The sequence below is a fragment of the Cornus florida genome, unplaced genomic scaffold (genome assembly GCF_030987335.1).
Source record: "Cornus florida cultivar Cherokee Brave unplaced genomic scaffold, ASM3098733v1 CherokeeBrave_3.0.0_Hap2_Chr07, whole genome shotgun sequence".
In the NCBI taxonomy this organism is placed as follows: Eukaryota; Viridiplantae; Streptophyta; class Magnoliopsida; order Cornales; family Cornaceae; genus Cornus; species Cornus florida.
The window spans coordinates 72080018-72104826 of NW_026775577.1; the positions used below are offsets into that span (position 1 = coordinate 72080018).

At 35.4% G+C, this 24809-nt stretch overlaps 3 protein-coding genes across 7 annotated transcripts; 1 reads left to right on the top strand and 2 right to left on the bottom strand.

The window, feature by feature from the left end:
* The first annotated feature begins 933 nt into the window (after positions 1–933).
* On the top strand, positions 934–5681 carry LOC132267304 (uncharacterized protein At5g64816). The gene is made up of 2 exons (XM_059768440.1): positions 934–1238; positions 5044–5681. Exon 2 carries the CDS (start codon positions 5100–5102, stop codon positions 5478–5480), a length of 381 nt encoding a protein of 126 aa, XP_059624423.1. The 5' UTR covers positions 934–1238; positions 5044–5099; the 3' UTR covers positions 5481–5681.
* Positions 5682–5855: 174 nt separating this feature from the next.
* LOC132267303 (uncharacterized) lies at positions 5856–6677 on the bottom strand. The gene is made up of 2 exons (XM_059768439.1): positions 6335–6677; positions 5856–6229 (listed from the first exon to the last, which is right to left on the bottom strand). The coding sequence occupies exons 1-2, from the start codon at positions 6571–6573 to the stop codon at positions 6040–6042; spliced, it is 429 nt and encodes a 142-aa protein (XP_059624422.1). The 5' UTR covers positions 6574–6677; the 3' UTR covers positions 5856–6039.
* A 3026-nt stretch (positions 6678–9703) lies between these two features.
* LOC132267305 (uncharacterized) lies at positions 9704–17410 on the bottom strand. 5 transcript variants are annotated; one of them, XM_059768446.1, is made up of 8 exons: positions 17158–17410; positions 15730–15830; positions 15563–15646; positions 15365–15462; positions 14929–15251; positions 13026–13260; positions 10559–10763; positions 9704–10039 (listed from the first exon to the last, which is right to left on the bottom strand). In XM_059768446.1, the coding sequence occupies exons 2-8, from the start codon at positions 15820–15822 to the stop codon at positions 9953–9955; spliced, it is 1125 nt and encodes a 374-aa protein (XP_059624429.1). In that variant the 5' UTR covers positions 15823–15830; positions 17158–17410; the 3' UTR covers positions 9704–9952. The 5 variants fall into 5 exon arrangements, with proteins under 5 accessions (XP_059624429.1, XP_059624426.1, XP_059624428.1 ...); XM_059768443.1 differs by having other exon boundaries at positions 16980–17410; XM_059768445.1 differs by having other exon boundaries at positions 15730–15851; positions 16980–17410.
* Positions 17411–24809: the final 7399 nt, after the last annotated feature.

Genomic DNA, 24809 nt, shown 5'->3' on the forward strand with positions numbered 1-24809 from the left:
TATCTTATACTTAGTAATTAGCATAAGTCATTAGAAGTTAGATAATAAAAAATAAAAATAAAAATTGAATACGTAATGTAAAAATGTAATAAAAAATATTTAAGTAATAAAATAAGTTTAACCTATATTTATATCCATATTACATATAAATGTCTATATATATTTATTGGGAGGTGATATTTACACTCTCTTTTCTACAATTACACTCCAACTTAAAAAAAAAAAAAAAAAAAAAAAAATTAAAAATAACACTTGTAAGTCTTATTAGTAGAGTCACAGTGGTTCTAGAAATATTTGAATCAAATTGTTGAAACGATTAAAACGAATCAAATTAGAAAAATAGTAATAAACAGTAGATCGTTTCAGTTGTACAATTTTTGGACCTTCTTATTATAAGAGATACATATATATATATATATATATATATGAATTGAATGAAAAAATAAAATTTCAGATGTATACAACAATTCTGCGCATTGTGGTGTATGATAAATTATATTCTTCACCAATTAAATATATATTTACCAACGAGTTGTATTTTTTTTTTTTTTTTTTTTTTTCTTTTTCTCTAAATCAAAGCTAAATTATAATAAACTATTCTTTAATTTTACAAGAAAGGTTGACTTCATTTCGATTTAGAAAATGATTCTTAGGTCTATATATTAGGCTGATTTGTCTAACCTAATGATTCTTATTTGTTTGATGTAGGACCCAAATTTGAGTTTATCAATTGAATAATAATTTTAAGATTGAGTTAGACAAAATTTCTTAATCGAATGATTTTAATTGGTCAATGCATTCCAAATATAAAAAGTGAGACTATTCAATTCTTTATTTTTTATATCAATGATCAATTAAGTGTATTCGGCATAAGAATTTCGTCAAATATCACTACTCTTATCCACCACATCAGGAATACAAATCGGTTAAACTTAGACCTACTAAATACGCTAGTATTTTCGTGTACTCTTGTGTCCGTCTTTAATCTACGTGCACTCTTGTGTCCATCTTTAATCTACCCAAAATAGAATTCAAGTAAAAAAAAACAAAGGATGTGTTTCAAGTTTTTTCCCCCTTTACTTTTCCTTTCCTTTCCTTTCCTCTTCACTCGCTCTCGCTCCAAACGCACTCTAAACCCATTCCTCGGCGAAGTTATGTTGGCTCAGATCCGCTAAACCCCATTGCATTTTACCGCTCATTCAACCCAACTCACCGGATAGTCGAGTGGCTGGTTGCAGGTAAGAGATTTTACATAATTCTTCTAGGGTTTGGTTTTTTTTATTTTTTATTTTTTTATTGTTATCTATATATATATATATATTTGTATATGTGGCATTTTTGTTCTTGCGACGCTACTGATTCTCCCAATTATATTTTTCATATTAATGTTTTCAGAGTATTAAATTGGGTTTGCTGGTGTTGATTTCAATGTATAGTCTTTTTTGCAAAAGTGTAGCAATATTTTGGATTAGTACTTTCAAAACTTAAATATACACATACAGTTATTGGTAGGATTTCTCATTTATACCTAAATGTGTTTGTACAATTCATGAAACCTATTTTCTGGTTGATTTTCTCTGTGTAGATTTTAAATTTCCATGACATTGTTTCGTGTTATTGGATTTTTCATATAAATTATGTATCTGCAGTAATGGGTCCAAAGTTCTGAGGTGTTTGATCTTTTTATAGAGTAGCAAGTTTTCGACACTAATAAAACTAGACTTGGACATTGATTAAACAATTTCTTACTCAAACTTTTTGCGGTACAAAGATTGCGGTTTAATTTTTCAGTTTTGGTTTTGTTGCTGGAAATGTAAATTATGGAACACTTACAAAAATGGCAATATTATTGTGTGCTTAGAAAAAAAAAATAGTGGAAAGTGGTTTTGTTTCGGGTGACTGAAAATGAATCCATTGAAGAAATGAGATTTTAGTAAACGAGAATGGGCGTTATTGGATTGTAGGATTCTTAAGCTGTTTTTAAAGAAAGAATTGCATACCATGAGCTGCCTAAAAACTAGTTTACTGTTACTTTGAAGAAGTGCAAATTGTTCTCTACTCAACCTGCATTCCTTTCTTTTTGTTGTTTGGTATGGTAGTTAGGAGTTGTCAAATCATTTCGAGTCTATGCTTTAAGAATGAAGGCTGGAGATATAGGCCATATTCATTTTCAAAGTATGCAAACGGCATTGCTTAGAAAAGTCGCAATCTCAATGATATGCAGTGTCATTTAATTGCATAGATGTACTTCTTTCCTGATTCCGAACCTTGAGTATGATATACAATGGTTGAACTTTTGCTGTCTAGTATGCTTTTCCGATTCCCCTTTAAGAATGACACTTCATCTGAAGTAGGCTGGAGATATAGGTCTTATTCATTTTCAAAGTATGCAAACAATATAGCTTAGAGAAGTTGCAATCACAATGATATGCAGTGTCATTTAATTGCATAGATGTAGTTCTTTCCTGATTCTAAACCTTGAGTCTGCTATACAATGGTGGAATTTTTGCTGTCGGAAATAGTATGCTTTTCCAATTCCCCTTTAAGAATGACAGTTCGTCTGAAATAGGGTGGAGATATAGGCCTTATTCGTTTTCAAAGTATGTAAACGATATAGCTTAGAGAAGTCACTATCACGATGATATGCAGTGTCATTTAATTGCATAGATGCACTTCTTTCCTGAGTCTGAACCTTGAGTATGCTATATGGTGGAATTTTTGCGGTCGGAAATAGTATGCTTTTCCGATTCCCCTTTAAGAATGACACTTCATCTGAAATGGGCTGGAGATATAGGTCTTATTCATTTTCAAAGTATGCAAACGATATAACTTAGAGAAGTCACAATCACAATGATATGCAGTGTCATTTAAATGCATGGATGTACTTCTTTCTTGATTCTGAAACTTGAGTCTGCTATACAATGGTGGAACTTTTTCTGTCGGAAATATTATGTTTTTTCGATTCCCTTTTTTCCCCCCTTTTTATATCCTTGTAAGAGATGTCTTGGAATGCTTCTTGACTTTTGATACTTGTGCTGAATGAAATTCTTGAATTTTCTTAGATTAATAGGCTCCCCAACAGGTTCTGTTTGGGTGTGAGATTTGCATAGGGATTTAAAGCCAAGAAGCAATTTGAGAATTTTAAGTTTTATAGTTGTTTATTTGGATAAAAGTCATACTGATTCTACCTTTGCTGATAATTTCAAGAATTGATTTTAGGGTTAATTTCACTAACACCCCCTCAGGTTTGGCCAAGTATCACTCTTAATACATCTTTTGAAAATCACTCACTTGGGTCCATTTTTATTTTTTCGCTAAAAATATAGAAAAAGACTATTTACCCCTTATTTTTTAATCCTATTTATTCCAAAATATCAGGTTACAACCATTATACCTTTAGATATATGTATATATATATTAAAATCGCAGGTATATATCCATCTCTGTGCGATGACGGCGAAGGGCTGGACATTGCAGCATTGATCTTTTTTGCCGAACTAAAAATGGCGGTGATGGGTGGTGGTGGATATTCATGGTTCCGTGGACGGCGGTGGTTTGGTGGGAGGGAAGACGCTGAACCAGATATTGCCGGTGGGGTCAACGGCGATGTCCGAGGTCTTGACGCCTTTGATGGGCTTGAAAATTTGGAATTTGGTGGAGCTCTAAAGTGGAGGAAGCGGACCACCAACCATCACCATCCACGGCGTTGGGTGGAGCTTTGACATTGCAAGCGGCGCATTTCAACACGTTAAGGGTGCCTTCCGGGCCAGCCGGCATGAACTCTCCGCAGTCGTACACAGCGTGGCCGCCAAGTCCGACGGCGTGGTTCTTCAGGCACCCCTGTACCTCGGACCTGGGTTTCTGGGCGCCGCTTCATACGGCAGCATATTAGCTCCATCTGGGCTTCACATATTGGGGTAGGACGAGTTACCTAACTCAGTGGCAGCTCAATCTCCTCTTCTTGCTCCTCTTCCTCCTCCTCTTCCTCTTGATCCACAACAACTAATTATATATAATCAATATATATATATATATAGAGCTAACTGTATGACATATATATTGTCCGTTTTGGTGTAATTTGATTTGGGGTGTTATAATAATAGTTAAAAATAATTAAACACAAATTCAATTTAATACAATTAAAAATAGATTACAGATGGGCTTAGAATTAAAACAAGTTTAATAAGAGTTCCAAATTAATATATACATGGGTAAATCCAAATTAGAATAGGAAACTAATTATGTGAGTGTGTGACTGTATATAGTATGAACCCATTATTAAAAAATAAATAGGTATTCTAAAATTAGTTATGTGTATGTCCATATCTAAAACTAATTATGTATATGTGTATATGTGTGTATATATATAGTATAAACCTATTATGGGTTCAAACAAAATGGCTATCTATATATATATATACATATGTTCAAACAAAATGGGTATGTATATATATGTATGTATATATAGTTTTATGGATGTTTTAGTCTTTTTATCTGATTCTTTAGACTAAAGAGTTGTTTTGACAAAGTAAAAGGGTATTTAAGTCATTTTACATTGTGTCATAACTGTGCAAGTAACGATTGGGGTGTGAGTGAAAAACGGAGCAAAAGTTTGTAATGTAAGTGATAGTTATTTTCAAAAGATGTTTGAAGATATATTAGGTCAAACCTGAGGGGATGTCAGTGAAATTAACCCTTGATTTTATGACCTTAATTAAATACAAGGACAAGTTTTCCTCAAAGCAGCTTTATTTTAATATCTAAGTAAAAGAATTGGTAGTTTAATTATATATTATCATCATTATTATTTTTACTGAATACTTGACAGATAGTTCTCAATGTATCATTTTGTTCTAGTTTTATTGAGCATAGGCGATAAAAGTAAAATATGGATCCCATAGACAATCTGTTTCGAACAACAGAGATCTCAAATTCGGGAATTTTAGATTGTGTGGATTTATCCCTTTATTTCCGATATATCATGCATTTTAAAAATTGTTCATCCTAACATAGTGTCATTTTTTTTTTCCCTCTTCATTTTAGATAAGAGAATGCCAAAGTAGAAGAGGGAGAGAAGGAGCTTCATCATTGTACTAGTGATGGTTGAAGTATGGTGGTCACTTTTGGGTGCTGCCATTCCTGCTGTTGTTGCAGGGCAAGCTTTTAAAATTAAGAGACGACGTGCTGAAGAGCAGAGAATCAAGAGTGCCAGGGGAAGAGAGAAGACATCTGATGATATATTTGTTTGCGAGAGGGTCTGTACCTCTAAGAGAATGCTGAAGAGGGTAGGAGCATTCTCCAAGGACCTGATCCCCGATACTTGTGTTACTGTTTGTGGTGTATCTGAGCTTGATGCTTGCTCCGACGCCTGTGCACGCACGGTCTGTGTTAACCAGCATCAGGTACCCAACTGGAACGACGTCTGTCTTCGGAGATGTCAGAGTGAATGCCTTAAACACTCTACTTCTCGTTCTTCTTAGCGCTTTCTTTACTTCTGGCCAATCGCGATTATGATTTTGTATCATGCTGTCGTGATGGTCCTCCCATTTTGAATTGTAGTCTCTTTGTAAGAGAATTTAGCTGGCATGGTAGGTGTTGGCTACCAATAGTATTTCTGATTTTCATTCAGTGATGGACATATATGATTTACCCTATTGCAATGCTGCTTCTTTCTTGGCTAACCTATTGTTTTCTATTCCTTCCACTCGTATCTTGATTTGTGCTAATGTGCTTAGGCCCTTCATCCATTTTTTTTTTTTACTTGACCACTATAGGTTCTTTAAATTTGCATCTGTATCTATTGTTTGCATATGTTGCATCTGTGTGTGTTTGTGTGTGTTCCCATCCATTAAATCAAGTGGACTGCATCCCAAGGCTATAATTGTTATAGTTGCAGATTTGTTTTTGGTAAATCATTTAGCATTATTGATTATACATGTTCATGAGGCTCCATTAAAGAAAAACAAGTACATATTATTACAGTTTTACAATCCAAAACTGCCTGAAACTACACACATTACATCAGACCATTAACTTTGTTCACAGCTCTGCATGAGAACCATCTGTATCAGCCATGCTCTCCTTTACCTTCTCTGCTGTCTTGTGCACGGCCTCTCCCACCGCCTTCCCGGCCGAGTTGGCAGATTCTTCCACCGTCACTTTGCTCGTCTTTAAACTCTTCTCTGCCGCGTCTTTCACCCTTCCTCCGGTGCCATCTCTGCCCCGAAAACTAAGTTCGTATTCGAAAACACCAACAAACAGGCAACAGTCAGATAAAAAATCTACTGGGAAAGTGAGAAACAAAAGGGTGTTCATAGATCATCATGAATCTCACTCTAAATTTGGAGGGAAGAGTTGTGTTTGAGCTTGATTGATCAGGGATTTGAGTCTGTCCCAATAAGTTATGGAGGATTTTGTTATGAGAGAGTACATCTCTCTAATCATCTCTGAAGCAGATGGCGGCTTCTCATCCTTGTTTTGTGCTGCTGCATCTGCAACAGTTGAGGTGATTCCATGGGAGATTATAATGAACCAGAAAAGGAACAATGTGGTGATTCCTTTAAATTTGTCCATGCCTTTTAAATCTGGTGGATGATAAAAGTGGATTTAGGGTTCGAAATCATTTGTATTGTTGTTGAGGTGGTTTGAAGTTTGAACAAGATCTATTATTTAGGTGAAACGTGGTGATGGTATATCACATTGTGGGCATACCCCACGTTTGAACATTTCAAACACGGGTGAGAGACAGTTGGCTCAAATTTTAGAATAATAATAACAATAATAATAAATGAAAAAGAAAAACTGTGGGTGGCTTAACCAAACGAAGTTTGTTTCGAACCAAATTCTTATTTGGATTTGGAATAATAAAAGGAATTGAATTGAATTGGATTTGAAGGTGTATTCGGTTGGAGTTTTGTAATTTGAATTTGTGAAATTTGGAAAAAATAATTAAGAAAATTTACTCAAATTTTTTTCAAATTTTACCAATTTCAAATTTATTTTAAAGATTTTAATTCTATACAGCCGAACTCACTTGAAATGTAACTCTATTTATGTTTGAAATAAACTGAAGTTTAATTATAAAGTAAATATTTCTTGTTTCATTTGGCAAACCAATAAATGGATATTGTTGGCGCATTAAAACACACTGTTGTTGTTGTGGTGGTGGTGTTTTTTTTGTAACATTTACTGGCTTTGTAGTTCAAAAAAAGAGAAAAGTTAAATAAGAGTTAGACATGTTCTTAAAAGTAGACTAATGTAGGTAGATTATAAATTACACTACTTAAAGTAAGTAAGGTTTATTAATCTCAACTTATAAAGATGTTGCCGGTGCTCCAAACATAGTATGGTAATAATTGATTTTTTACTAAAATAACTTCAAATTGTAAAACAAAATTGGATAGGGTTAGGTGTGGAAAGTTTTTACTATTAATCTTTCAAAAAAAACTATGGAGCCTATTCAAAAACTCATGAGTCGTGAGTCCCTCCTACACAAGGGAGGAATTAGTAATGGGCTAACCTGGGCTATAACCCAGGTCCAATTGAAAAAAAAAAAATTTAGTACTATTGTATCTATAAACCCATGTACTACTTTTTCTCTTCCTATCAGCCCAGCTCAATTCATAGTATTTCTATAAATAAAAAGAATTATAAAATTTACAAAGGTCAAGTCTTAAATAGGAGCAAACCCACGAACCATAGATGACACACTAAGCAATCATGAGTTTAATTATTTTTAGCCTTCCCTACTTTGCAATCCTGGCTCCGCCCTGCTCCTATAGTAATCCACAAGGGTCATTTGGGTTGCCTCTGGATGCCAAAAGTAAGTATAGCTTATGGGTTGATAAAATTTTCTAATGTTACAAGGCACAGTCGCACATACACTTACAGGACAGACACGGTTGAAATTTTCTATATATATTTTTTTTAATATTTAGTATAAAATATATGTTTTGAAGAAATAATGTAATAAAATAAAATTATTAAATATATTATTTATATATACTTTTTTTTTTTTTTTTTTGGTCGTGAGTGACCAACTAAAAATGTCAAACACATATTTGTCCTCGTGTTCAAATATTGTATGTCCTAGGTGTTGGGATTTATATGCCCTGACATAACAAATTCATATTTGGATTATAGTGACATATGGTCCTAACATATCTAAAATATTTATGATTTATGTAATTGGTGAATTATTCATTATGGAATTGATAGTGTCCACTTAATTATAAGATATATTTATATATATATGTGTGTGTGTGTGATGGCAATAAATGCATAAATATAAATAGTAATTATAAATTGTTCATAGTCGGTAATTATGGATGGACTCATTATTAATTAAGACTTGAACTGGATCCGCGTTAATTTGAGATGCAATTACGAGAGCCGTCGTATGCAATTACTCCCTATCACTGTCATGGCATTTGACTTTTAAGCATAAGAGAAGTATAGACTCTTTTATTAATTAGTAATTACTTTGATTTGTTCGGCGGATACTTTGGGATCCATAGATCGATACTTTGGGTAGTTATGTAATTAATAGTTAGAGAGTTATATTCTCAATATTTGCATCAGTGCTACTTGTATTTATTTTGTATTGATTATGGTTCATTATAAATTAAATTCAAAGGCCTTCGTATGTTTTAGACAAAATGTTTTTTATATATTTATTTAGTAAATTATTATTTTTGTCAAACAAATATTTTATTGTGATCAAGCCGGAAATAATCAAAAGTACCAAAATAAATATATTAATTAAATAGTCGGATTAATGGCTTTATTTATCCGATAACTAATTATGCATGGAGCGGTAAAAGTGTAACATTGACTTAGAGGTTATTTATTATTTAATTGGAGTTCAATTAATTTCTTTTAGTAGAGTAAAAATTAATTAATGGATTAATTTAATTAGATCCATGGACCGGACCAATTATTAATTCATTGTAACCAATAAAATAATAAGCCCAAAGAATTCTCATTCATAACCTAACTTGATATTAGAATCCTATTAGATTTGAGATATGTGAATTAGAGATTAAAAATGATTTATTGTTTACTTACTTTATCTTTATTTTGCCTATATATACATGGGTCCATTTATATTTTATGAGGGATTTTTATAGGACAAAAAAATATTTTTTCTCTCTAGATTAATAGAGGCTCCCACAAGCCTAATTTTCCAATGTCATTCATGGAGGCTTATGAGTGATTTTTAAAGGCAAGACCATTACCAAGAAGATGGAGATCCAATGAGAAGGTATCTTGCAAAGGAATCTACAATAAGTGAAAACATTCGCTTTAAATGAGAAATCTAATGTTTACTCAAACCTTGATGTAAATTTTCCATTTCTAATTGAATGTATTATCATGCATAAAATTTGTCTCTACATATAAATCAAGATCTTTGTTTAAAAAACCCTCATAAAGTTTTAAAAACTTCCGTTTTCCCAACACGACGAGTCCATCCCCAACACGACGAGTCCATGAAACATAGCCCTAACACCTTCCTTCTAAGAGAAGAAGCTGACGCCACCTGAGCTAGATAGCTGTCTATTGATTCTTTACAACTTCACATTTTCAAAAGCAAATAACATGAAGTACTAGAAAGAGAGTGCTATATTTTCTAAGTCAGAAAACCCACAAAAATTCTCCAGGATTCATCTTCAAAGTTGGACAATAAACTGAGAGGCTTGTCAAATAAGTAAGAGTCCACTGACCAAACTTTTTATGAATAAAAAAAATTAGTACTCTGACAAATTAATCTGAGATTTTTTTCTTTTTTTCCTTACAAAAGTGCTATAGCTGTAGGCAAGCTAAATACTCCTTAATAAGGTTAACAAATATTACTCACTTGCACAAACACAATTCTCTTTCTTTCTTCCCAATCATAAGCATTTGGACCAGAAGGAAAAAAAAAAAAAACCAAGCCCAGCTGCCCATATAACAGTTACTCATATTGTACCATAACAGCCTCCTCTGCTACAACCCATCTGCCACTGTTGGGGTTTTCCTGAATGGATGACTGAGAACAACTCTGAAAAATAACATGAAACGCGAAATTATATCACTTATAACAGCAGGAAAAAAATAAAATAAAATTAGAAAACAGATGTACACAAATCAGGGACCCAAAACTACCAGTAAACATGAAGAAAGAGGAAGGAGGAAATGTTTCCTTTTCAAGTCATAAGTATTAAGAACTAGAATATTATCATTGTGCAAGGAGAAAATTAGCCAAATAGAGGAAAATCCCTTGGCATCTTTTCCTCTTTCATCCTTTCTCGACCCTTTTTTTTCTTTTCATTTTTCCTCCGCGTACAAGATATAATAAAGAGACGTTTTAATATGAACGAACCATACAAAGTATTCAAACAAATTCAACTCGAATTGAAACTGAGCTCACAATCTAGTCAAAATCTAGAATTAGGCAGTTCAAATACTCAATAAGGTCCATTTTGGGGAAAGAGATTCGATGCTTAGAACATTGGTGGGAGATGATAACAAGTATACTCTTTGTTTTCTGAATATTTTTTTTATGCATTTTAAACCTCACCTTAGAACAAGTATATACAATCAGAGTCATCCAGTTCCAGTTTTCCAGCGTCTGTTTCCAAGAATCATTCGCCGCTTCCTGAAGAAAATACAATAATGGGGGCATCAGCTGCATTTCAAAGTGCCTTGACGAGCCACAAAGTCTGCATGTCCCAGGATCTATTGACTCTGCTGTAGCCATAAGTGGTTTTCCACCATATGAGTATCTGAAGCATAAGTACATGAATATTGTCAGTAAGGACAAAAGATATGGTCAAAGAGCAAACAAAAAAAGAGAGAGAATGTGTCAGAACATCACAAAAACACATTGCACTTTTCCCAACTAATTGGGTTTGGCTACATGAATCCTATTTTTCCATTCTGCTCCAAGGCCATGAACTCAGTCAAACCACAGGTCGTTCATAGGATTCGTGTTCATGTTGGTCATGACAAAAGTTTTATGCTAGCTATCAGGCTACCTAACCCATCCCTCATTTATCCAGGCTTGGGATCGGCTGTGTAAAGATGATACAGGTGGAGTTAAGCAGAAACATAAGCAGTCATGGAAAATTGATGAATTACCGACAAACAAAATAATAAAAAGATTATCAATCAAAGGGAACTTTAGCTACTGAAAGAGTGAAAGGAACACTGATCCATGTGTCACCAATTTAAAAATGGTGGTAAAAAAATGGATACCTTAAACAGGGAACAGCTTTAATTTTTTTATTAATTTTAACAATTACCAGTCAATTTTGGCCACATGACAATATAATCAAATAGGATCTGGATGATGTAAAATAACATCTTAGCAAATTTGTGCGCGAACAACCACCTAAATCTTGCACCTCTATCTATTGATGTGTTCTCTCAGCTGCCACATTGGAATGCACCAAAAAATTGAAGTTGAAAAACATAACCTCTGCTGACCCTATCAACTCTGCCTCTGCATGATATTTAGTGACAAAGCACAAGTTTGTAAAACTGACAGGTATCTTGGTCTATGAAAGTTATCTTAGGAAAAAGCTTGAAAGGTCTCTTGAAAGCGCCATAGTCTAGGAGGAGCGCAAACTATGTAATTGAATAATCCTGTATCTATAGCAGGTTGGTGCTTCTTATTTTTCCCCTTCTTCATACTCTAATTTCATAGGTTAAGTTTTTCAAGATTGACAAGGACATTAAGAATGGGGTGTGGTGCAAAACAAGATATATGGATCCCAAAATTGAAGCAGTCTGGCCTTTGATCAGTAAAACTCCTTTATACACTGGGGATGATCAAATCCAGTGGAAACATGGAAATTTCAATTTCAAATCAGTTTGGAAAATTAGCATACAAGTGCATGATAAGAAACCATGGTTTAACTCTGTTGGAATAAAGGAAGACCTTCAACTAATACAACTTCGTGTCTGATCTTATTAAACAGGATTCCATCTCCAATCTTCAAAAAAGAGGTATTTGTTTGGCTCCAATATGGCATAATACAATAGATCGTCTATTTTTCAGTTGTATATATGCCCAGAGAGAGGTTATGGGCTTGGGTTTTTGAAGTGTTTAGCTGGAATTGGAATCAAGTTGATACATTGACCAATTGGTGGATTGGTTTATTAAGCAATTCAATCAGGAATCTAAGAGGGATAAATTTGCAGAAACCTGTCCAAAACTATTTTATGGACTCTGGAAAATCAGGAACCTAAATTTGCATCAAGGGTTCAGCTCCTTCAGCTCCACAGACTGCCATATTAGAATTTATTAACTCCTGGATATTTAAGGCATTCAGTTGAATGGTTTTTGTTCTCTGAATGCTGTTCATTACGAGGTACCAATGGAATGAAGAAATGTCAATTTGTGAGGAATGAGGATTGAATTGGTTTTGCTGAAGGTATCAGTGCTGATTCTTGGTGCTGGTTTACGCAGATTCAATGTTACATTTGGTGGCTAAGGTGGATAATAGGCTGAATGAGTGTATCCATGGGAATTCAGTTTGGTGGGTGGTGTGGCATAACAGAGCTACTTCTAGATTGCTGAAATTAGGGAGGAAAAGTTGGTTGAGATGGATAGGGACTTACAATTGGGTTAGTAGTTTTGCTTGTTTAATTGTTGTGCTTTTGATGTTTTTTGTACTTGTGTATTGGAAATGGGCTTTTTCAAATCCTTTTTTTTTTTTTTTTTTTGTCCTTAGTTCTATATAGTGGTTCTTTGGTTCAATGGGGATTGGGAGTTTACTTAAGGGAATAAAAAAAAAAAAAGAAAAAAAAAAAAAAAAGAAAAAGAGAAAAAGACCATCTAATATAGGTACAACTATTTTTCGTTTGTCATCTCCCAGAAGGTGAAGAATGAATTAGGGAATTGATCCACAAACGGTAGCATCCTAGCACAACCTGGGAGGAACAGAAGGTATACAGTGCATCAAAGATAAGAGCAAGTATTTGAGCTACAAATATTATGGACTTCCCAAAACACAGAATCCAGTTTTCCAGACGATTGATACCTGAAACATTGCTCTGGGAATAAATCCATTCGCTTCTTGAACTTGAGGTAAATCCTGTCAGCATTCAAAGCTCTATCATATTCATAACCCTCCTCTTCCCATGTTTCTCCCTGTTCATGATCATCAAGATCACTTTGGTTTTCCTTGATGGAAAGTGAGGAGTAGCTCGAACACACAGAATTAACCTCTCTTGAGGATCCCTCTTCCTGAGTATATATATAAAAGCAAGATGCCACTGCAACAAACAAATACATGAACATATATTCAACACAACAACCATTTCTCAGAAACACAGCACTACAAAGTATAAATATCAGAATCAAGAACAAACCGGAAGATCATGTTACAAACATATGCAATATTATATGACTAAAACAAACCAATCTGTAATTTAGAAAAAAAAATTCCCTCCCTTTTTTATTTTTGGTCGTTGGGTGGGGTGGGGGGTATATTTCAAAATCAAGGTGCCACTGTAAGCAACAAATATAAGCACAACAGTACAAGCATCAGAACCAAGTAAGAACAATTCAGAAAATCATGTTACAAAAATATGACAGGTTGAAATGACTAAAACAAGCCAAATTTTTTGTAATTTAGCATGTTAACTAATCATTTTCAAGATAATTCATTTAAAAGGGAAGATTCACATGATGCATGCATCATACTAAAAGATACTCCCAATCACGGTCTTTTCAGTATTTAAGCCTTGGAATCAAGAATAAAGATAATAGCTTTTATGCCATACATTTTCCTTAATGAGGGCATACATTTTTTTTTCCCTGAATGTGAACATGAAAATAGGAAATAGCTCAGGGCATACCCCAAACTACAGCAAATAACAGAAAAGATTCACTGTGTTTACCAAAGCAAGAATTACCAAGGCAGCAAAATATGAGAATCAGAAAGAAAAATAAACTCAGAACAGTGTCCCTAAGTCAGAGATTTTCAGGCCCATTGCAGACAATCCTTCAAAGCATGCCTGCATTGCCAACTGATATAAAGTCAATGCAGCACCACCATGGCATCTACTGTTTCTCTCAGGCCAAATATTCCACAAGAAACCAGCACCTTGGTAGTTTACTTTTCAAAGATTGACCATGAGTGACAATGAACCAGTTCAATGCATCAGAGAAATGTGACAGCTCTGGCAAGTCATGCCAGTGACATAGATCAGCAAACCACATCCGCACCTGTCTAGAAAAAGGGCAACACCAAAACAGGTGGTCTCGAGAGTCCACATCCTCAAAACAATTGTGACAGATGGCTGGACCAATGAAACCTCTCTTTCTGAGGTTAAAATATGACGGAAAAGAGTTGTGAACAATAAGGATTGCTTGGACAGCAATTCAAGGTCTATTGTGATTCCAAACAAGACTGTACCATGGAACAGTCTCACCTAGAACCCTGCAAACATTCCAGACTGCTTTGAAGGAATAAATGCATGATTCCACTTGATGGTGTCTTCAGAAGCAGAGTTAGCATGTTGTTGAAGGTAGGATTCAATTTCAGAAGGCCAACATTCAGAAATGTAAATATTTTGTAATGAACTATTATCCTGTCCCACTAATTAGAAATAACTTTTCTCTTATTATGCACTTTATCTCTTCATTTAGAATCCAGTTTCATGTTGAGCAAGTTCTCATATATTACTTTGTTTTGGGAACAAATGAAATGGTTAAATTGTCTTTTCTAATAAATGACCAAAGACCAGAATAAGAGATTCAATTAAGAGCATAAAATACAATGATTTGTCAGAAATGTCCACCCTCAACTATATATGTGTGAAATAAATAAAGCACCGACAAATTATCAAATATGAGGAAGACAATTTTAAAAACTAGGCAGCACACTACATGAGCAACATTATGTTGAGTGGTCTCTTCCTTAAAAGCACGAAATATACCTGGTGTGTTGTTATCAACCACTCTTGCCGTTTGGCTTATGGGTGAGGGTTTCACAACAGCCTCAGGATGATGACTACTACTTTGTTTCTTAGAATGAGAAGCCAAGTTCCCAGCTTCAGAAAGAGCCCTGCCCAACTCCTCTAGATCTATGTCATCACTTTTCTCATCATCATCTTCTTCTCTAGAGTCGAATGTCCACAAATCCTCCTGCCAATTGGTGTTTAAAACTGAAAGAGAGGTTGCACTCAAAGGGACCATTTCGTTACAGGATGTGTTTGATTCCTCACCACTCAGAGATTTATGAATGCGAAGAGCTCGCCAACTGAATATGTCAACAGAAAAATCGCAGACGAAATCAGTATAATTGTAACACTTACTGACTGATATAACTCTTTTCATTCCATAATAAAAGATGATAGAGAAATCGAAGAAGACCTTACGGGGGTGCTCCCACATTTTAGCATCACACAACCAAAAACATAGATTAAACGCTCTTCAATCTTCACAGTTTTACTTAATATTGGAGCATAAACCTTGAAAAAGAAAGAACGGGGAAAAGGAAAAGTTTAAGATCTCTCATTTAAATTGATAGATCTTCAACAACTATAATAATATGGTTTTAAGACATATAACCTGTGCAATGAGGCATAAATTGCTTCCACATTGACTGCACTCAAGTAGATCATGTCTTATGTCAATAGCTGGACTAGGCCAGTCCTGCCAAGGAGGGGTTGTAGTTCAGATACTAAACATATTCTGAAAACACGACTATATACAATCTGACCAACTCAGTTACTTACAGGAAGTCCACCAATTTTTGTTGTATAATGATCAGACACTTCACAATTATCATCAGCCCATGGCCCTGGCATACCTAGAATGACTCCATCCATCTCTTACACTAACAGAACAGAAACAAGGACTATAAACATAATCAATGCACAATGCAATTATATATAATCAAGGCAGTAAACATTCAGATATTTTTGAAATAAGTTGTGTAGGTGACCTAGAACATCAACTAAAACAATAAGTTTTGAAATTGATTTTAGACAATTTGAATTCTATATTGCTTTTCAACTAAATGGGAATATCTTCAGATGCACAACATAAAATTTATGGAAAGAGAAAAAAGGACAAACAAAAATGGCATTGTTTTAGCTTGCCCTAAATGACCCCATTTGCACCAGCAAACACTCGTTCTCTCTCCCTTTCACTTCATCTCTCATCAGTTCATATATGGGTAAACCCTAGGTAGCATTCAGCCATGGCAGCAATTCAGCTGCTATTTTAATCATCACTTTCTCATCCCCACTTTCAACACACTCTGTTCATCCCAATCTTAAAAACCCACTTCACTTACCCAAAAAATAAGCCCACATCAGAAGTTAAACCATCTGCTTCCACACTTGATGGATTACTAATTACATAAATAGATGTATATATAAATATATATTTATATGTGCAACCATAGTTATATCCACTCAATCACACACCATATCCACACTTACTCTTCACTCCATCAAAACACACTCAACTCTTCCTTTTCCCCCACCCACACACGCACAAATTTAGAGTATATTAAAAATTGAAATTTTACAGTGCATAAAAGTTGGCTAACTTGGCTGTAACAGATATTGAAGATATTTGTTCACAATATGACACCCAAACTAAGTCATAGTCTCTGGGATTTTGTGAGCAAAATAAGAGAACCTAAATGTAATTGGAGAAAAAAAAAAATGCTTACCTTGCAGTTATGTAATTTCCTCACTCCTTCCAAACCCTAATTGAAGTGAGAATTCCGTTTACAGAATAAAAGCAAATATGGTCCAACAACCGGGAGTTCCACAGAAAAGGATAGAGAAAGCCTTGGTGGACTTGCAAGATGAAGTCACACGTCCGGCGGACTAAGGTCAAGCAATTGATTCAGAGAATCATTGTCTACTTGAGTCATTAAGATGAGTACCCCCTTCCTATGGTCCATGGCTAGCCACAAATATATAAATATACACACAGACAACTTTATATAAGTTAGAAAAAGCAGAAGTACCATAGAAATTCTGCTTAAGCGGCAGGTTTTTTTTAGCCAAAGCAAGATTGACGATGACCCAACATACACGGGTCAGGTAATGTTGCAGTTGCACTTATCTAGGCCAACCCAAACCTAAGTTACAAATACTCCTAAGATCATAGGAATAATTTGGAGTGCTCGGGCTCGGCTCCTGCACCTCTTTAGTTGTGTTCAAGCTCGGCTCGTGTTGACCCGAGCTTAACTTTGTCCGAAGATGTTGTTTGACAAGTAGTCCAGCTCGTTCGTTTATACGATGCATCCTCTCTTCACCATGTTAGAAGAGAGGCGAAAGATATTGAATGCCTATCAGAAGATTTATAAAAAGAGAGACAGGGGAAGGGAGAGTTGTCGAAGATCGTTGCTGTCGAGAGTGTCATGAGGTGTGCCGCTAGGGCTCCTAATTGTGTTGCAAATTGTGAAGATTTAGACATGCATATGTTATGTGTGTGTGGATGAAATTTTCCCCACCAATCAGAATACACCACGTGTCAATAAGTGTAAAAGCCCACCTTTTATCAAAATAGATTTAAAGTTTAGCTGAAACCACAGGCCTAACAAAGAAGGTCCACTCCACATAAGCGGACCAGGAATGGCCCAAGATCGGCACATTCGTGTTTCCATAATGCCCACAATAAAAGAGGATGCTGCAAAATAATGGGGCATGAATGCCCACATCCAAAAACGGCCAGTAACGACAGATGTGCGTTTTTATTTTATCAATAATAAACACCACTCGCAATAGAACGAATCATTGTAAGATAGGACTATATTGAGAATCTCGAATCTCAAAGATTGTGCTGGTTTATCTAACACAAGGGGTCCTTACAATGTCCCGAAATACTAGAGCCCCAGAAAGCTCGCCTGCAAAACGCCATAGGTCCAGTCATAGCACGAAACAAAGGTAGGGCTTTAAAACTGTGGGGGTGTCTAGCTAAGGTTGCGGTTCTTAATCAAGTCTTCAATTAATTACTATTTTAATTAAGAAAGAAGAGGATTTGATTTGTTATGGTGCAATAACATGAATAGAAAATTGTGACGGCCCTGATTTTTAGGCCAAAGCGTCCTGTGATGAACCGAACGTAGATCTGATAACGAATCCAGAATGCGAAAGCAAGAAACAAGACAACGGTCTCCCAAGACACAACACACCTCTAATACACTTTGATGACCTTCCATGAGGTCGTGAAATTCAATGAGAACTGAAGCGGAAGTAAAAGATCGAAAATATGACAAATAAGCCCCTAAGGGCAAAATAGTCATTTTACATGGAAATGACGTCCCTAGAATGTATATTATTCCCGAGACACATCCATGACTTCCCGTAAAGTCACGGAACTCAAAAGAAAGTAGCGAAAGCGAATTACAAAAAATCGGACAAAAATAGCCCCAAGGGCAAAATGGTCATTTCTAAAAAATATAAAATCAGGTGCTATCGAGTACACCACTGGGAAGACAGCAAAAAATTAATCAAGTTAGACTCAAGAATCACTTGATTCGGAGTCCGGATGGAAGACACTAGTCAAAACAAAGTTTTGACATCGCAGGGCCGTGAATAGTAACCTGGGTAAAATGTTGAAATTCGTGTGCCGTTTTGAGACACTAAACGACGTTTTCTGGAAAAACATGAAGAAGAAAACCCCCTCAAAATAATTTTTCCAAGCTAACCATGTTGAATTTTTTTTTTTTTTAATTTTTGACATGAAATCCCCAAAATGTTCTTACAACAGACTTTTTCAAATAGTGTAGATGCGCACAGGAAATCAGATTTGACGCGGGGTTTTCGGGTCCGAGATGACATGTTCTAGAAAAAACACGAAGAAGAAACCCCCCTTAAAATCGAGTTTTCTACCTGACTGCAAGAAAGAAACGAAAAAAACATATTTAAAAATTTCCAAAATGCCCCTAGATCAGAACTGGACAAGAGGGCAAAAGTTGTTACAGTAACTGTCCTAATCTGAGAGCAGAAATGGGCTATCAAACGAATTTTTCTGGAAAAATACGGAAAAGAAACCCCTCCCAAAATCAAATTTTCTACCCAACAGCACAAGAGAAAATGAAAAAAAAACTCACTGTAAATGTAATGACCCAGTCATTTTCTTCCTTTTCCTTTTTCGTCAAATTTTGCGGATAAATTTTTTTCCGTTGTCTTTTCTTTTTTGTGGATGGTTTTTCGTCACTTAGTGTCGTCTTGAGTGCTCGGAAATGGTTTCTGAGACTCTTTTCCGTGGATTGACAATTTCCTTTGAGGATCGAGTCATTTCCACAATTTTCGTTTTTTGACACTATTCACTTTTTTGTCCTTATTCCTATTTCGTCCTTTTCCCTATTTCGTCTTTTCCCCGTTTGTCACTTTGTTGGCAAAACCTCACTTCTTGTGCTCGGAGTTGGTTTTTGACTTTACGTATCTTTATCGTGAGTGGTTTTCACGAAATACGTATCTTTACTTTTGTAGGAAAGTACTCTGGTTGCTCCGGGTGTTCATAGGGGCATGGATGCATAATTCTTTGAAATTAATTTCTTTTCTTGGGGTGTTTTTCGTAAGTATATTTTGAAGATATTTTATTTCAGGAGTATCTAAGAAAATATCTTTTGGAAGATATTTTCATTCTGGGGCAGTTTTGCAGTTAACCTTTTTTATGGGGGCCATTGTGATGAAAGTTATTACAAATTATCTTATTTTGAGCCTGGATCCTCGTACAGGATTCATTTTCACTTTTCATCGAGTCATACACTCTTAGAAGTCCTTTCTGGTCGATGTTTTCCAGTTTCAGAGTTTCTGGCCCCGATTTGCGCCAAACTATTTAAGGCATAACTTTCTGTTCGGGACTCGGTTTTTGACACCGCTTCTTCCGTTATTCTTATTTTCTCATTTTGAATCTTTTTTGTTCACAGAGTTTCATCATTTGAGCACATCTGCTCAAATTTCACTTTTCCGGACCCGGCGGGGCCCGTTCGGGGCACTTTTTGAGATTTCTATAAAAGGGGGATGAGATATTTTATTTTTTCATCTTCCCCACTCTCTTACACGACTTGAAGCTTCCATGGCAGCCCAAGGGAGGCTGACACCTTCTCTCTCCTCATTTGAACTTCATTTCTTTGTCAGAACATAGTAGGGCCTTTGCGTTTTGTATTCGTGTTGACTACGTGCTTCTTTCACCCTTATTAGAACCCATTTCTGGCCAAATTTTGAGTTTGGTTTTGAAGTCAAGTTGTGATTTTCATGGTTCCTCTTTGGAGTTTATCATTTATGGCGTTGTCCCCGACGAAACCCCGAAGTATTGTCGGATTCGAAGCCGTTTCGTTTTGATGGCTTTTGAGATTTTCATCTCAAATTGAGGTAGGGGGTATCTTAGGTTTATATTATTGTTGTATTAATTGTTTTATAAGCATATGCAACTTGTGAGCATGCCTTGTTTAAGTTTTTAGAATTTAATTTAATTATTTTCTTTGTTTAAGATTTAATTCTCATGATGCTAGGCAACTTAGAATTAAATTGTGGCATGCTAGAAATTTAGGCCTTGGTATGGTGGTTGATATATATTAAATTGGGGATATTTGAATAAGAATTGCAAATTTTATTTAATATTTATCTTTTGTGAATGTTTAATTTATATAGTTGTATCAAGTATGGAATCAACTTGTAATGTGATATTAAAGTAGGCCTTGGTGAATTCTTTAACATATATTAAATTGAGGACATTTAGATATGTTTGAAAATCTAGAGAAAAATTAATTAATGAGCTTAATTAATTTTATTTTAAGTGTGTTGGTTACTTAAATTGATATTAGAGGCAACAGGTTGATAATCCCTTAAAATGTGGTCTGTTTAATCACCTTGTGAGCATGTTACTAATTTGATGTAGAATTAGTACTTGAGACATCTTGAAATGGTAATTGGACTTAGCATGATATAGAATATCATTGACTTGCATAACTTGTTTAGATATATCTTGTGTAGGTGTATAGTTTGTTAGAATATTACAATTGTTTACCTTGGAAACTAGTTACTAAATTGGGACTTATTTAGTACTTGTGGTTTAGTGTGGTAATGTGGTTTAATTATTGTAAAATATTCTTGTTTTGGTATATAAATTGCATATTGGATGCTTGACATGTCATATGTTATCTAGACTTGAATTATAGGACATGATTTATGTGAATTCAACCTTATTTGTGCATGAAAGATGGTTTTATGCATTAGTGGATTTGGTATAAGTTTGGTCTAACTTATTGATTTTTGTATTAGTTTTGGACTTATTGATTTTGGAAAGCTTGTAAGGACATATTTCATGTGATGGCTAGGGTTTGGCTCTAATACGGAGATAAGAGTCTTCTAAGTCATAAGTACGCACTAGGTAGTACCTTGTGGGTCGTAATTGCCCGGAATAATTTATGCATGTGCGCACTAGGTAGTGCCTTGTGGGTTGTAATTACCCGGAAACACTTGCTTGGTCTAGTGATCACATGTCCTAGTCTTTCTACTTTGATTTCGCATTCAATTTCAAGTTGTTAATTATGGATTACTTGTAACTTGAGAATTAATGCTTGCTTTGGATATTTGAATCTTACTTAGTATACTTGAAACTGTATACTTGTTTTGTGCATTTAGATCTCATATAGTGTACTTGAACTTGTATGCTTGCTCTGTGAGTTTAGATTTCATTTAGTATGCTTGTGCCGTGTATACTTGTTTTAAGCGTATCTCTCTTAGCTTAGTATACTTGTGTCGGTATACTTGATTTACGAGATTTTCATATAAAATGCATACTTGTGTAAATATGCTTAGACATTGCATGACTTGTCTTAATGTGGTTTAGTATACTTGGAAATGTATGTTTGTATGTTGTATAACATGTTTAACATTGTTTAGTATACTTGAGCATGTATACTTGTATGTCGTTGTTCACTTTAAATTGCATGAGTAGCTTAGGATGATCCCTGAGTCTCACTTGACATAAACGTTAGGTGGCATGAGCCCCTTTGACATGTTTCACCTTAAGGTGATATAATTGTAAAACGCTAGGCCGATGCATGCTCATCTCTTACGAGTAGCTTTATGTTACTCACCCATGTAGTGGGGACATTTTACAGGTACCGGGATCAAGATTCGGGATTCACATCATGCTTGGATGATTTGTAGACTCATTTATTGTAAATATTGGTTTGAAATGCCATTTATAACTTTATATGTCAAAATATGTAATTTGATTCTATTTTTGTAATGTATACATAAGTACACTCTTTACAATGTATTTGACATGTATGAGATGAGGCCATAGGCCAATGGCATCTAATTTGTATCCTATGTAACTTTTAACTTCATGAAATATTATGAAAATATTGAAAAATGCAGAGTTATTGCTTCACTATGCTTGCATCGGGTGTGGGAATTCCATTTTTATTCTTTCATAGGGTCTTATAAATCATGTTTGAAGTGTGGTCAAGGGCCAAACGGTAATTTGAAATCATTTGATAATTTTGGTTTTCAAATTTCCCTTTTCTTGTTCATTTTTGCCTTTTTGCCCGTTGGGGGGTCGAATTTTGTATCGGTGGTATTTTTAAGCTGTGGACCATTGTAACGCGTCCAAATAGGTAAGTTACGTTTGTGTACATGGTCGTTTCCGGACAAACCTTCTTCTTTGGTGAAATGAGCCTCTTATGGACTCATTTTGAAATTTTGTTGCATAATATGATCTAGAGGCATTCTAAACCTTTCACATCAATTTTAATTTCTTCTTTCGACATGGTTGAATAGAAAATGTGATTTTAGGGGGGGTTTCTTCTTCGTGTTTTTCCAGAAAATGTCGTCTTGGTACCAGAAATCCCTCGTGAAGTTTCAGTTTCCAGTTTGCATTTTAGCAGCTTTTTGACCTTCATGACCAGATTTCATGGAGGGGCATTTTGGGCATTTTACAGTGAGTTTTTTTTTTTTTTTTTAATTCTTCGCGATTTACGTAGAAAACTCAATTTTAGGGGGGGGTTTATTCTTCGTGTTCTTCCAGAAAAACTCGTCTTGACCTCCGTTTCAAGCCTTAGTTCTGGAAAACCTGCTTTGGACTCTTGCTGTCAGCATGGGCCATTGGGCGCCGGCGCGCGCGCCAGGCGCGCACGGGGCATGTCATGGCCTTCGTCGGGCCGCCGCGACGTCAAAACTTCAAACACTCGTTTCCACCTCGTCCGGACTCCAAATCAAGTGAACCTTTTTTTGAACTTGATTAATTTTTCGCTGTCTTTCCAACGGTATGCTTAGTTGCACCCGGATCTTCTTGGATAATTACCAGTTTACCCTTTTAGCCTTAAGTGCTCATTTTTCTTCGTCATGCCGTTTCTCCTTTGTCCGGATTCCGATTCATGCGATTCTTGAGTCCATCTTGATTAGTTGTTCGTTGTCTTTCCAGCGGTGTGCTCGGTGGCACCCAAGTCCACAGTTTTTAGAAATGACTATTTTGCCCCTGAGGGCTTATTTGTCATATTTTTGATCTTTTGCTTCCTCATCAATTCTCATTGAGTTCCACGACCTCATGGAAGGTCACTCTGACTTCTTAGAGTCTTGTTTTCTGTTTTCACTTCCGTAATTCGGATCCGTTATCGGGTCAATCTTCAGTTCATCACAGGACGCACTGGGTTAAAAAATCAGGGCCGTCACAGTAAAATACCCAAAATGCCCCTCCATGAAATCAGGTCATGGGGGTTAAAAAGCTGCAAAAATACAAACTGAAAGCTGAACTTTGCGAGGGATTTTCAGTACCAAGATGACATTTTCTGAAAAAATACGAAGAAGAAACCCCCCTAAAATTACGTTTTCTAAGCGACCATGTGAAGACCGGAATTCATTTCTCGAAGGAAAACCCCAAAATGCCCTAAAATTAGATTATGCAAAAAATGTCAAAAGTAAATCCATAAGAGGCTCAAATCACCAAGGATGAGATTTTTCTTGAAAACGATTATACACGCAAACGTAACTTACCCATTAGGACGTGCTACAATGGTCCACGGCTTAAAAATATCGCCGATGCAAAATTCGACCCCCAACGGCCAAAAAGGCAAAAATGAACTTGAAATGGAGAATTTGAAAACTAAAATTAACAAATGATTTCAAATTACCATTTGGCTCTTGACCAAACTTCATGCATATTAAGTAGGTCCTAATGAATGTACTCATGCACACTTTGCATTACCCGATTTGGAAATGAACCTTTAAAGACTCGAATTTTACTATTTTAGCTCAAAATACAAAGTATGAAACTAAAATGCAAAAATGAAAACAAAATGGTGATTGGCCCTTGGCTACACCTCATACATATTAAATGAATGCTAGATAATGAATTTTATACCTGATGCACACTCCGGTGCAAAAATGTCATGCTAAAACCCTAAATTCTCATATGTTCTCATTAAAGGCAAGATTTCAACATTTATGAATATACATGAATTTTAAATATGGTTTGGCCCTTGGCCTCATATCATATACATAAAATGAGAATGAAAAAGTGTGCTTAAGCACACATTACAAGTTTAGAATCAAATATACACATTTGACAAATAAGGCTACAAATGGCTTTTCAAGCCAACCTTTACAAGAATGGAACTTTCAAGTTCACAAATCATCCAAGCATAACGAGAATCTTGATTCCTGTACCTCAAAAATGTTCCCACTACGTGGGTGAGTAACATAAAGCTACTCGTAGGAAATAAGCATGCATCGACCTAGTATTTTACAATATTATCACCTTAAGGTGAAACATGTCAAAGGGGCTCATGCCACCTAACGTTTATGCCAAGATGAGACTCAGGGAGCATCCTAAGCTA